Raw genomic sequence first — 13928 nt, 5'->3', positions numbered from 1 at the left:
ACGAAAAACAAAACAAAGAGATTGAAGGACTTTCTTGTGTAACAAAATGCTTCTGTAATGTCAAAAGTTTTACAACAATGTGTTTCTTGCAGTTCCATCTACTAATACACCTGTCCTAAAGATGTGCAGAAGGCTTAAAAATAAGATTTTTATGGACTCTGGTAAGATTTAACTAAGTCCTCATCCAGCCTGCTTTGTTCCAGCAGTAGTGGTTTTAAGCCCAAAGTTTTGCTTTGACTGTATATAAAGCCTAGTTTAGGCAATTAGTAATTGTTTGTTGTTATATCTACCTTTCTTTAATGGCACATTCTCTTGTATTTCTGGTTTTGAAGATTTTATTTGTGTTCCAGGAGACAAAGTCAAGGAGTTTTTGATTGAAAGCTTCCAGATGCTCTGATCAACTTTCAAAATAAATTGAGACGTTAAGAAACATCTCGGTTTCATTATATTATAATTATGAGCTTCAAAAAATACAAACCTTACCAAGTACTTTTGGTCAATTTTTTAAGTGCAAGTGCCTCTAACTTTTAAACAAGGTATAGGAACTTGTTTTAAGTCAATAATTTCTTAAATTTGATCAAATACATGGTCCACTAGTAGATTATTTCACATATTTTATCCTTATCGAGGACTGCTTGACTCTGTACGACAACATTGCTGGGCTACATCTCCATTCTTTCACTTTGTGAGTTTAATCTTTGCAGCCCAGACTTGTTGTCAAGCCACAGAAATGTTTTCTTTTCTAACCCCCTTTGTGCCATCTCTGATACAGTATTTCAGACTCAAACGTAGCAAATGTGTCGTGAAGTGTATAATTTAGTTGCCTTACAGTCCACTGCGTAAAACATCCTGTTCAGTTTCACACTCCATCAAAGCTCCATCACGACGACACACTGCATCAACAGTTCAAAGCTGTAATCCATCATAAAACACTCTGGGCTTTTGTCTTTCTTTCTTTTTTTCCCTCTCTTTAACTGTGAGATTGTGTCTTTGTTCCGCTCTAATGACAACTTTTAAAACCGACCACGAGTTTAAAGACAAGTGGGCTTTGAGTGGAAGGGAAATCAACTGCCCCGTTGTTCAGTCCAAGAAAGGCTGCAGCTGTACTCGTTAACTGTTTCTGCATTGTTGCAGTGAATTATCACAATAGTCAGAATTACGTTCAACAGCAACATTTAGATTTATAAGGGAGTTGTTTAATCTTTGCATTTGGACCGTAGAGGCACAGAGATGTTCTGGAACCAAAGTTCTTCCATCCTCTCTGCACTGACCTGTAAGTTTTTCTTAATGTTGTTGCTACAGAGCTGTCAATAAAAGTTATTGTTATAACCCCCCCGCCTGCCGTAACACATGAGGCGATATTATTTGTTAGGACCAACAGAGATTGATTTCTGAACCTCTGAGGTAGAGGTGAGTCCCTGACTTGTTAGGGGCCCCTGATGGAGTTTAAAGAGTTGAAATGTCTCGGTTTTGTAGGTCATCCTGGGATCTGACCCACATGGCTCCATGTGAGATGGATTTGAAACCGTTTGTAAGTGCCGTTAAAGACCAGACCGTTGAAATTAAAAGCTTTGAATGTTCTAATTTGCCTCTAACTTCCAAGGCGCAGAACAGATTTATGCTGTATGTACCAGGGATTTAGTTTTTATTTATTTATTTTTCGCATTTTTGTCACATTGCAACTAGATTTGCTCTCATGTGACCAGTTTGCCGTGTTTCTGGGTGGGAAACCAGATGTCTTATTGGGTTTTTTAAACAGTGAGGTTCCTCTTGGCACTCTTCCATTGAGTCTGGACTTTTGGAGAAATAAAAAAAAAATTAAAATTAAAATTATTTTTTTTATCATTAATTAAACAATGCAACTGTTTTATAGCCTAACAGTGCTAACTCTTCTCTAAAACCTTCTCCCTTGCCTCTTTCTGCTGTGTTCCTTGGTCTTCGTAATGCTGTTCTCTCAATAGCATTCTCTATCTCTGACATAATTTCCCTCTGTGACCTTCTCAAGACCATATTATGTCTGTACTACTTACTAATTAACATAATTACTAATTACCATCGGAGTTGCAGGGGTTGAATGTAAATGTGCACTACACCTCTTCAGATTGTTGTACGAAAAAATTTAGAAAAATACTTTTGCGTCATGTTCCACTTCACAATTATTTACACACTAGTTTGTTTTAGTCTCTTACAAAATATCTCAATAAAATACATTGAAGAGGTTTGACAGAATATGGAAAAGGCTAAGTGGGTGTCATTGCTTTTGCATGTTTCCATCAAGCATCAAAGTGCTTGATGGATCCAGTAATACTGCGCCATGGAGAGTCTCTATTTCCTGTTTTCTTCCTAAGTCCACAAATGCACAGCCTGGTAGTTATTTCTTATTTCTCAGGCCACAAAGACAGCGAGTAAACGGAGACTAATCCAAACAATCTGAGCCAATTCTGCTCTTTCTGAGAAAGAGTGGAAATAGTTCTGTTTGCCTTCCAGCAGAACACCCACCATCTCTTGACGAGACAGCTGCTCAATGCACTCCTGTACTTTATCCGTCTGCTCACAGAAATCTTCAAAAGAGAGAGAGATTGCTCTTTAAGTGACTCCAGATATGGTGCAGTATGCAGAGATGACTCAACTGATAATAGCACCCACCTGGAAAGTCTCTCAGCTTTACCAACCAGGAGAAAAATACTTATGTTACCATATCCAGACATCATTCATCCAAGTCTGCTTACGTAGCTGCTGCTGCTCATACGGCTTTAGGAAAAAGCTCCAGGCAATGCAGAATATGTAATACTAATGTGGAGAATTATGTGTTGTAATTAGATTCCTAGAAAGTCATGAGCCTTAAAGAGGAAGCTAATGCATTTCATGACCCTTGACCACGTGGACGATTTATAGAGAATGTCTAGCAGATTCATATCTAGTAGAATAAACATAACTTTTCTATACTGATGTAGCAGGAAGCAAGGTTGAGCAGCCCAAGGCAAGCCAATATGAGATCACCAGGAAGAATGACAGTGAAAAAAAATCTTTATGGCAAACTTAAGATTCTTTAGTGCAATGAAGCAAAAAGAGTCCGAGATGATTTTTTTTTTTTGAAGGTTAAAACCAATATATAGGACATCTGATTGGGAGTCTGTTATTACAGCTATAAACTAGTGATCAGGCGCAAAATCCGGGTGCAGTAATGAATCCAGAACGATGCTGATTGCATTCTCACCAAAACCAGGAAGACGCAGCACGTCACCCCAGTTATAAAGTCCTTACAGTGACTCCCTGTAGCTCAGAGAATATACTTTGTAAATCACTGCTTGGCTTGGCACCACAATAGATTAAAGATCTGCTGTTGCTTCCCTCAGGTCTTCTGATTCTAGTCTACTCTGAAAAAGAAACACACATACTGTTGCCAATTAACATTGTTCACAAGATTCATCAAACCAAGCCAACTTTCAACACTCTGTTTCTGATTCTCATGCTTCCACTGCCATCCTCTATAGGGGTGATTAGATATCAGAATGGACACTCTTGATTGGTATGTGGCTACGGGAGTCACCTGCAATAAGTAATTTCTTGGGCTAAACCACAAAGGTTAGCTGCAATACCCTACCAGCCTCAAAAAGCATCATGTTATCGCCAGTTTACTGCTCATCCTCTTTTAGCCATATTTGACGGATACTATCTACAATCTCCACAAGGGTTTTTGTTTTGGGGATGATCTGACCCAGTCAAAACCTTAAGCTTGACCATTTTTCCTTCTAGCACATTAACTTTGTGGAGTAGATGTGTGTCCAATATTTCCCACCCACTGACAGGTGCCATGTTCAAGAGATGATTAGTCTCATCTCTAAGTGGTCGTAATGTCCAGCACTGCTGGTGCTAGTTCAAGATTATTTTATTTACTGCCTCGTATGTTTCTGCAGTGCAGTTCCCTACATGTTCCACTAGATGGCTACATTGCTACGCTCTCTGCCCACACAATCTAGGGCAGGTATTCCAAAAATGGCCCCACAAATTGATGGTTTATATAACAATCAATGCATTTAGCAACTAAAGAGGATAGATTGCAAATTCAATTTGATTGAACACAATGGCTGAGATTTCATATTGAGGCACTAATGAAGTAGCAGGCACAGACAAATGACTTAGTTTGCAGGTGACTCAACAAGACAGTATTGCTTTTCTTCCTCCTCTTTCTGTTAGAGTCTCTGGGGATATGAAGCTGTAACAACCAAAATCTCAACTGGTTCAGTAGCAGGGCTCGGGTACTAGGAGTGAGAAAATGATAGTGTCTGCCATGACTAAGAAGGAGAGAAAGCAGCAGTGATATTTTCATTGTGATTACAGGTTCAAATCAGGAGTATTCTAATGTTTATGAGCGTGAAAAGTAAAAAATATTCAAAATTCATATTAAATTCATGAATGGAAAAACATTTTATTAAGACCAACTGAGTTTGAGGAGACCATGTAAGTCATCACATCTGATCATCTGCTGCAGAGGTTGCTCACACACTCACATACAGATGCATACACTTCCCGCTTTAAATCAGCGTAGCGGCAGCTGGGGCCGGCCCCGGCTCTGTGTGGGTTACACGTTTCCGTATGTTATTATGTTACATTCTGCCGCCGCAGCAGAGGAGTCGCAGGGATTGGATGCCGCCCTCCGCTCTGCCAGAAAGCAGCGGTCTCGTCGACCATCTTGGGTTTTCCAAAAATATGGGTTGCCAGGGAGACGGGGGAGCCGCAGGGAGAGCAGGGAGGGCTGAATGACACAGTTAGTTTCCAGTTTTGTGAGCTGATTACTGCCGGCTTCACACACACACACGCACACGCCCACACACACACACACACACACACACACACACCCGCCCTCCTCCTACAGCCCGAGTCCTTTAACGGTAGAGTTGACCCGACTGAACCTCAGAAACTTCTATGACTCGACTGACAAAAATCAAAGATTAATTTGGCTTGCCGAGTTTTGGCCACAATAACAACAAATACAATGGATGACAAAACGTACAGAATACTTGAAAGTGCAATTAAGCCTAATGAACTTCCAGAATACAATAAGACCTTCATAATAAACATCTACTAGATAAATTTTTTCCAAAAAAGTAAGAAAGTTAAACTTTGGTTAAGTTGAGGTTTGAGATATATATATATATATATATATATATATATATATATATATATATATATATATATAAAGATTTACTTAGATTGGACTGTGTTCCTTTTTTAGACTTTTCCCCCTTTGAACCTGTTTTGCAAGAAGAAAAAGCTTACATATGTTATGTATGTAGGTCGGAATGAATAATTAGATAAGAGGAACCAATCGGAGAATGGTCAACGATTACCATTGTTGTCCATGGGTCAACAATGGTAATCGTTGAAACTTGGGTGTTACTTTTGCTCAACATTACACCAAATTCTAAAAGTCTTTGGCTAAAAGTTGCAATAACATTATCTTTAGCCAATGTTTCCAGCGGTAAGATGTTTCACCGCCATTAGCACCGTGAGCAGCATTGATTGACAACGCTAAGACATCTCCTCCTGACTCTGGTTGGTTGGTTTTGGTTGGGAGCGGCGCATTTATTCAGCCAGCAGTAGTGGATCATGGAGGAGGTGGAGGAAGTCCATCTTTTCACAGATTATATTTCTCATAACTTACTGTCATGACATATTTTTGTAAAAATAATTCTGCAACTTTAAGGAAGAGATTCTGCCATGAGCTTTAGGACTTTTGGTTTATTTTAGGATTTGTCAGTTTGTTTTTAATATTCACTTAAGTCCTTTGGTTTAGGATTTCCTGTAGCTAACTTTAGTACTTGGTATATATTTCTATTCCTCTGAGTTGGAATTGTTCCTCAGTAAAGACTTTCTGTTTCTTCGTTACTTCTTTGTTCACAATCTTCAGTACATACATCTCTGTGTACTCCTTTGTTTTTATCTCTATTGTTTACTTCTGATTCTCTCCGTGTTCCCCGTCCCAGCAGCTTCCCTCAGAGTCTCAGCTGTCTGCTCTCCCATGCTGTCTCCCATCTGCTCATGAACTCACCTGCATATCATTCAATAATCAATTTCAGATCATGGAGTCTCCACCAACACATTTCTATGTGCTCCTGTCATGCTGTATTATTTTGGATGCACAGAACCTTCGTTCTTGTAAGTTCTTGAATTTCTTTTTGAAATATATCAATTTATCTTAATCTTCCTGCTTTTAGGCTATTCACCATTATATAGTATGTAATATCTGTTTGAATGTACAGTTGCCATGATAAAAGGGATTTAACTCCAGTTACAAATAGCAGGCTAGCCAGCTAGCTGAGCTAATAACCCAGCTAATGTTGGCATTTTAGCATAAAGAGTACAAAAAGTTGTAATACTACCAGGTTTTCTTAAAACCTCTGTGTGAATTGATTACTGTTCATTACCACTTTTTGTGCTGTTTATGGAGTTATGCGAAAAAGCCAATATTATCAGAGTTGTTAGCTCGGCTAGCTATCCAGGTATCTGTAGATCCGGAGGTTTGATTGCTGGCATGCCAACTGTACATTCAGACAGACTTTACCTCTCATATATTGGCAAAGATACAAAGGAGGTAATTATGTGAAAACAAGCTGAAGAGCTACAAATAGCAAATAGCAGCTTAGCTAGCTGAGCTTGCAACATTGCTACTATTGGCTTCTTAGCATTACTCTATAAAGAGCACCAAAAGTGATAATATTATACAGAAAGCAAACTTTCTTAAGACCTTGGTGTAAATTGAGATTTATGATGGGCTGGATGTGAACGGACTAAGTTTAATTATTATTCTTAGATAGTCGATGTTCAAAATGTAGACCTTAGATCGTAGACTCATTCCAGTTTAACACTTTCACAATGGCTCCAATTATCTTGTTGTGGAAAGCCCAAGCTTTTGACGCGCTAAATCAACATTAAAGCTTAAAGCATCAACAAGTAGTAACAAACCGACTTCCTTTCTGCAGCTCAGAACCTCATAAATTCTTATGAGGCCACTCATTTTTCTGCTCCTTTTTGCGTTTCTTATGGTTTGGGCAACGGATTAAAACAGACAGATTTATCAACAGTCTTACAGTCCAACATGCACAAGCTGATATCAAGTGTGTATCATAATATAATACGTTGGGGAAACCTCTACATTCATGGTAAAACATGTAATAAGTCGAGAGAAAACAGACTTTGTGTTCTCTATGTTGTCACCAGTTGCCCATCCAGCATCTCTCCACCTCATTTACCCTAAAGTGTTGCCAACGCACTGTCAAAGAGAGAAGCCTTACCTCCAGGCCGGTGTTGCGTGTCACCATTGGTGGCTCATCGTTCACCGGTATGATAGTGACTGAGATGGTGACAGGGAGGCTGCGGCGCTCAATCTCGTACGACGAGGCAGAGAGTGTGAAACTGTCCTCCATGGTCTCGCTGCTGTCGTGCATGTAGACGACCTGTCCAAATTTTACCTGTAGGAGACAAAATCGTATCCGGCTGTCACTTAATTCTGGATCTGAAGCGAGCGTTTGAAACTCTCTGAAAGTCTAGAGCCATTACAGCGTTGAGGCTGACCCAAGTCGTCCCACAGTGGCGGGGGGAAAATGTATCAATTTAAAAGAGCTAATGCAACGGTTTTATTTTATTTAAGTATAAATATAAACACTTTTTGTGTAATATTTGATTAAGTAGCTCTGGCTGCACTCAACTTTTAAAGCTTGATGCTTTTATTTGGAAGTTTGAAGTTGGACTGCAGCTACAGATATTCTGGACTTTGGCCTGAAGCGTTATCAAAGAGGAACAGAATGACACTGCCATCAGATTGTGTGCCTACAGGGTCGGTACACAGGCATGTCTCCGAAAAATATCTCTGAAAAAGTAGTTTAATAAAAAAAGGTTGAATTTATTCTGCAGATTGACAAATTACAAGTTAATGAATAACAACCGTGATCAAATCCTGTACCAATATTCAGATGGGTATAAAGAAAATGAGTCATTGACGCAAGCAGTGCAGTCAAACTGCAGGGCACTATGGGCTTCCTTAAGACCCATGTTAATGTGTTTTCCTCAATTTTTACCAAAAATAAACTATAGATATATTTGTACAACTTGATAGTTCTTTTCAAAGTTTTTTTTAAGTTGTTGATCCTGTAACTACTTCATACGACCTTATTTTACCAATGAGACGGCATCAAATGAGTTATTTCCGCTCTGAAAGATAAACACACACAGCATCACACATCCTCTTCTATGCTTAACAGTGAGCTTGAGGTCCCTTTCAATGTGTTCATTCTTTATTTCAAACCCGGCTGGAGTTTGTTATTGAAAAACTAAATCTAATTTGACCAAAGTGCAAAGTTGGAGTTGAAGTATAAATACAGTTTCAGTCCCAGTTAAACAACGGATTCTGTGGAAAATGATCCTTTCTCCATTTAGGTTCTTGGTGTATGAGGTCGAAGAAGAGTGAGTTGAATTCATGACTTCACTTTTTTAAGACCAAAATACAACGCTGGTCCATTTGTTCATGCTATTCTTATGGGCTAACAGAGAGAAATGGCATCTAACCACAGTTTGTAGTTCTCTTTGTTGGCCTCTATTCAAGCTAGTATGTCACTTCCTTTAGTGCACACGCGCACAAAGCTAAGGTTATGTGTGTGCGTGTATGTATATATGAGCATGCAAATAGCTAAAAGAGATGGAGGAAAACAGAATTATTTATTCTCACCAATTTCTAAAACAGTTTCAACGTGAGATTAATTTGTGATAGTGGGGTTAAAGAAAAGCAGACTCACAAAGTTATAGCTTATGTTTTGTCAAACTGTACCCATATGGAAAACAGACAAACTCTGCTGTCTCTTCACACAATTCTGCTATTTTAGTCTTTTTTTTTTAACAGTCTGGTCTGCATCAAATTAATGTGTGCATATCAGAATCCTCTGGTGATTTTTAAAAATGTTTTTTTCCTGATAGCTCTGTGAACAGTCGGGACTTTGTGTGAACAAGTACCAATGTGCTGCATCCTTACAGGCCAGGAAGTGCCAAATGGATCCCATATGACTGGAATCTGGACTAACAACCTCCACCGCTATTTCTGACTGTGGAAAAAAAATCTGTCTCTGTTTTGCAGAGAAAATAAATACCTTGGGGATTGTTAAACACCTGCCGGATTTAGATAAAGACTTAAATGTGTTAATAGTCATCATGAGCTGCGTGGTTTATTTTGCCTAACGTTTTGTTAATGAATTTCCAAACGAAGGTAATGTACAAGACGAGGCTGGTTTAATGGTGTTCTGACCAAACCAAAGCATCTGGTAAGGGTTTTCTTTTTAACTTTGAGTGAGGTTTCTCTATAGTTTTCCCTTTCTACTTGCAGTAGATAATCTTCTTGAGATCTTCAATTGGTTTAACAAGTGAATGCAGTAGAAGCCCCCTTCAGTCTTGGTCTGCCTCAGATTAGCTGTTACTTTTCAATATCTGAGACCAAACAAAGAGGAACTGTGGCATTCGCGCAAATAGCTAGAATTCACAAATACTTGAGACCGTCTAAAAATGCCTATCGCTGACTGTTTTAATAGTCCAAGAACCAAGCGTACCCTGATACGCATTAATAAAAACCGCCTTAGCACTACCGCAGAAGGGGGTGCGTGCCGTGAGGATTGACACCGACACCGTTGTTTATTGTCATTCTGCTGCAAGTTGGCGCACAAGACGTAACGACAGCTTCCGGTTTAGTATTTTCAAAATAAAAGCTCCTCCAGACTCAACACATAGAACAGACATATTTATTTATTTCTTGTGCGGCCCGGTACCAATTGGTCCACGGACCGGTTCACGGCCCGGTGGTTGGGGACCACTGGTCTAGATCAGTGTTTCCCAACCCTGGTCCTCCAGACTCACTGCCCTGCATGTTTTAGGTATCTCCTTTCTTCAGTCCAGCTGATTTCAATTGATGACTGATTAACAGGCATTTGTTGAACTGCAATCAGTTGAATCAGGCACATTAAAGCAGGGAAACCTCTAAAACATGTAGGACAGTGTGGCTTGAAGACCAGGGTTGGGAGACACTGGTCTAGATTTCTACTAAGGCTGTTTAATAAATCAATAATGGTTAACAAGGTCCATACACGTGATCAATATCAATAGACAATATGTCGATAGAATGTTCAATAATTTATCAGAACTCCGATGCAGAACCACACTGCATTCTGGGGAATTAGCTGCTCAACCTCTCATGGCTAGCTAAGCAAGGTTGGTAGCATCAGCTAAGTCACTTGCTCTTTGGTTACCTAGCAACAACCTGTTGACTAACCTGCGCAGAGCTGCTGAGTGAAAACTCGATAAAACAGGAAAGAACACGCCACTAGTTTAGTGGCACTCTGAATATTTAAAGCAAGAGACGAATTGATAATTACTTATCGACCGATATCAGACTTTTATATCGTGATAGGTTCTTCAGCCATATCGTTTAGCTCTAATTTCTACTAAATCACGATGCAAAAAGAGTTGTCTGTTGTAGGTCAAGTGCTAACCATTAAAAGCAATTCCCTGTAACACCTACAAGACCCAGTACAGATCTTGCATTGGTTAGTATTTTCAAAATAAAAGCTCCTCCAGACTCAACACATAGAACGGACAAACCAACTTTGTCAAACCAACTTCTTTGGTTTGACAAAGAAGTTATACGTTTCTGCACGTGTGAATGACTTTACTGCTTGACATGGAGCCTGCTGATGTGTATGACACATTTGGTCTAAGTTGACACATTTAACCCAGATGTGTCTTGACATTCTTCTGGCTGAAGTTTATGAAGAGCTATTTGAGTAACTCTCCCTGCATGTTTCCATCTGGTACTTGTGTTACTGTAAGCTGTAATGACTTCAGCAGGACTTCCTGATTTATGACTTTGTCATATCAAAACCTTCTTCTCTGCCAGCGGAGAGGTATTTCATACTGATTTGAAAATGCATGTACTGCAGTTTTTCTGTTGGGTTTGCTCCCACAGAGGAAGATAAATACATTTTACACTGAATTTTTAAATATATATTTTGTACCCTTGTTTTTATCTCTAACAGGATAATTCCCACTATTCACTAGACGACTTCATTTTCAAGTTCGAATCTTTGGGGAAAAACATGAGCGAGTCTGGCGGGAGCAAACGGGTGAACGTTTGAATCCACCTACTCATTACACCAGGCCGGTTTATTTTGGCTCCAAGCGATCCGAAGGCACCGTCAGTTTTTCCACCGTGATTCAGTGAAAGAAAAGGAGAGAGCGAGCGATGGGGAGAGAACCCAGGCTAGCTGCAGGAACTTTCCGATTTGTGACTGACTACCTCCGCTAAACCATGTTCTCCATTCACAATGCATGATGTTTTCCACTCGAAAGAACTCATCCATTTTTCATGGCATCCCGAAGCCGGGGCGGCTCAACCGCACGGAGGGAGACCAGATAGATGTGCTGCAGCGGCTCTGGCATTCCCCACTTCTCAGCCTGCTACAGCACAACAAACCTCAAACCAGAGCTAACTGCTAATAGCTAGGGAAAACTTTACTGTGATGCCTTGGTGTAGTGTAGCAACTGCGATGCAGTTTTTTGGAGTAAGACGTTGTGCTCCCCGGAGTCAGAAGGATCAGATAAAAACACAAATTTTTCTGCTTTTCAAAACGAGACAACCGTGGGATGTTTTCGGCCCTCAAACGCGAACATTATGTGCATTTCTTTTTATTTAAAGAAATGCATTTAAGTTAATCTGTGTTGTTGCAAATTTAATGGAAAGACATCTGTTACACACACTGAATTGTAAAATGCATGAATTCACATGCTTGGTACACTGGGTATTTGCATCTTGTCGTTTTCCAATACTTATGTTATGAGGTAATGTCAAAGGGAAAGTGAGAGAAAATAATTGGCAAAGACATATTTCAGCTTGTCACGTTTTTGTGACCGTGCATTATTTATGGCAGGCATAAGAAGAGGAAAATAAGTATTGAACACCTTCAATTTTTTTTCTAAGTCAGCATATTTCTAATCAGACTGTTAACCTGAAATTCACACTAGACGCTGGTAACAACCCACATAATCCAAAAATTAGTGCATAAATTAACTGAAATAAACAAAAGCCACACAATGGGTTTTTCCATATTCTATTTTGTTTATGATACATCTAATAAAACTTATTTTAGACACTGAATGATAAATGAAGTAGGGATAATTAAAGGTAGAGCCATTTGAGTTCAAAATACGTACGATGAACTACAAACAGGAGTCGATTCCTCTTAACCTGACTTAAAACTAGTTCTTGCGATGAATTGGTACAACACTGAGCTACCCTAGCAGTTAGCATGCTCACCACCTCTTCCATTGGTCGATCCATTTCCTTATACAGAACCTAATTTATGGAACATTTTGCTTTTAAATCTTTATGTCTGTTGATAATTGGTGTGGATTTCATGTCCCATTAAGAATATATTTCAGTAAAAAAATTGGATATGTACAGATATGTAGGTATGCTTACATCATCCCATGTAAAGTAAGAGAGCTCGTCTCCTTCCTGGTTGCGGATTTCACCGTGCTGCGGAAGCTCCTCCACAGAAAAGTCGATGTTTGCTAAGCTGTAGAAGTGATTCGAGATGTTCAGAATCTGCTCGTTAATCACGCGACTGAGGCCTTCCTTGATGGAGAAGTTGGACGCCTGAATGGGTATAAATCGGGGCATGATTTCCACTTTGACGGTCAGGTCCTCCACCGTGCTGAAACCATTGCTCACATCCAACGTGAAACTGTCGCTTCCCTGAAAGAGACAGACATTGACACGATTTTCCGATAATCGGCGACGGGCCATCGGAGATGGGGTTTGTTCAGATTTATTCCTGTTTCAGCGCAATAGAAAACACGTTGACTTTGGAGAGCAGAATGAAAGGAAGTAACCACTAACCTGCAAAGATGCAGACACGTAAAAGACGCGGCTCAGATCGATGTCTTCCTGAGAGAAAGAGTGGATGTAATCGAGGACCGGGGAGGCTGTGACCTCTGAACTGTTTTTCAGCATGACCACATGACCGAGACTAGGCAATCTCTTCAGTGTGAAAATCATGTCTGTAGGAAGGATATCGGTCTGCTCCACCTGAAAGGCAAAGGTCGACATTATCAGTATTTTCTAAATTGGAGAATACCAAGTGCATAAAATGTCAATAAAACCTGCAATAAACGCTTAAAGGGTTAGGATTATGTGTTTCCCAGCCACATAGAATAGTTTTATTAATCCAAGTAACTGTTACGTCCAGTTATAAAAATGCTGTATTTATCTAATACAACTTAAGTGAAATTTGACTTTGTAATAAAAGGCCTTAAATTTGGGCCTCTGTCTCTTTAAGAAACTCCAGCTCTTTCTGAAACTTTGCCTTCAGGAAGTCATCACAGCTTTGCTCCTCTATTAACACTTTCATAACTTTTTTACCAGCGTTGGACTGAGAAGTAGTATAGTACTCGTATAATGAGCTCAAAACACTCGGTTCCACCACGTGTTTGCTAATTGTTGGTGGCTAGTCTGAAGGAGCTGATTTGGGGGAGGAGTCGAGGATTAGGGCTGCTCTGTGAGGCGGAGCTGCAGGAGGAGCTTCGTCATCGAAGATGGTGCAACCATTCTGGCGTTTTCCACAGCTGACTGGTTGCCACGGGAGATTAAAGGATTTCTCAAACGTACATAAAAGAATCAAAGCAAAACTTCAGGTATGTTTTTGATGGGGGATTAACATTATAACATGATGTAAAGCTATACAAAAATACATTTTACGTAATACCACTGCTTTCTAAATCCAAGGACCACACTTTGTGTAAGGCTGACCTTTTGATATACTCATACAACACCTATCATTATATGTTTTATCTTGGTATACACAGGTGAAATACTTCCTGAAGCATGAAACACC

General features: G+C 39.7%; 2 protein-coding genes across 3 annotated transcripts in view; one reads left to right on the top strand and one right to left on the bottom strand.

Moving 5' to 3' along the window:
• Positions 1-13928, top strand: part of snx33 (sorting nexin 33) — a 190307-nt gene that overhangs the window by 58240 nt on the left and 118139 nt on the right. The window lies entirely within an intron of this gene.
• cspg4 (chondroitin sulfate proteoglycan 4) overlaps positions 1-13928 on the bottom strand; it is an 88657-nt gene that overhangs the window by 11974 nt on the left and 62755 nt on the right. Inside the window, exons 4-6 of the mRNA XM_044125396.1 lie at positions 12935-13123; positions 12515-12790; positions 7296-7472 (exon numbers count right to left, since the gene is read on the bottom strand). Coding sequence (XP_043981331.1) covers positions 7296-7472; positions 12515-12790; positions 12935-13123 — 642 coding nt within the window. The remainder of the gene's footprint in view (positions 1-7295; positions 7473-12514; positions 12791-12934; positions 13124-13928) is intronic.

The sequence above is a fragment of the Gambusia affinis genome, linkage group LG08 (genome assembly GCF_019740435.1).
Source record: "Gambusia affinis linkage group LG08, SWU_Gaff_1.0, whole genome shotgun sequence".
Taxonomy (NCBI): Eukaryota; Metazoa; Chordata; class Actinopteri; order Cyprinodontiformes; family Poeciliidae; genus Gambusia; species Gambusia affinis.
This window is presented reverse-complemented; position numbering and strand designations above follow the sequence as displayed.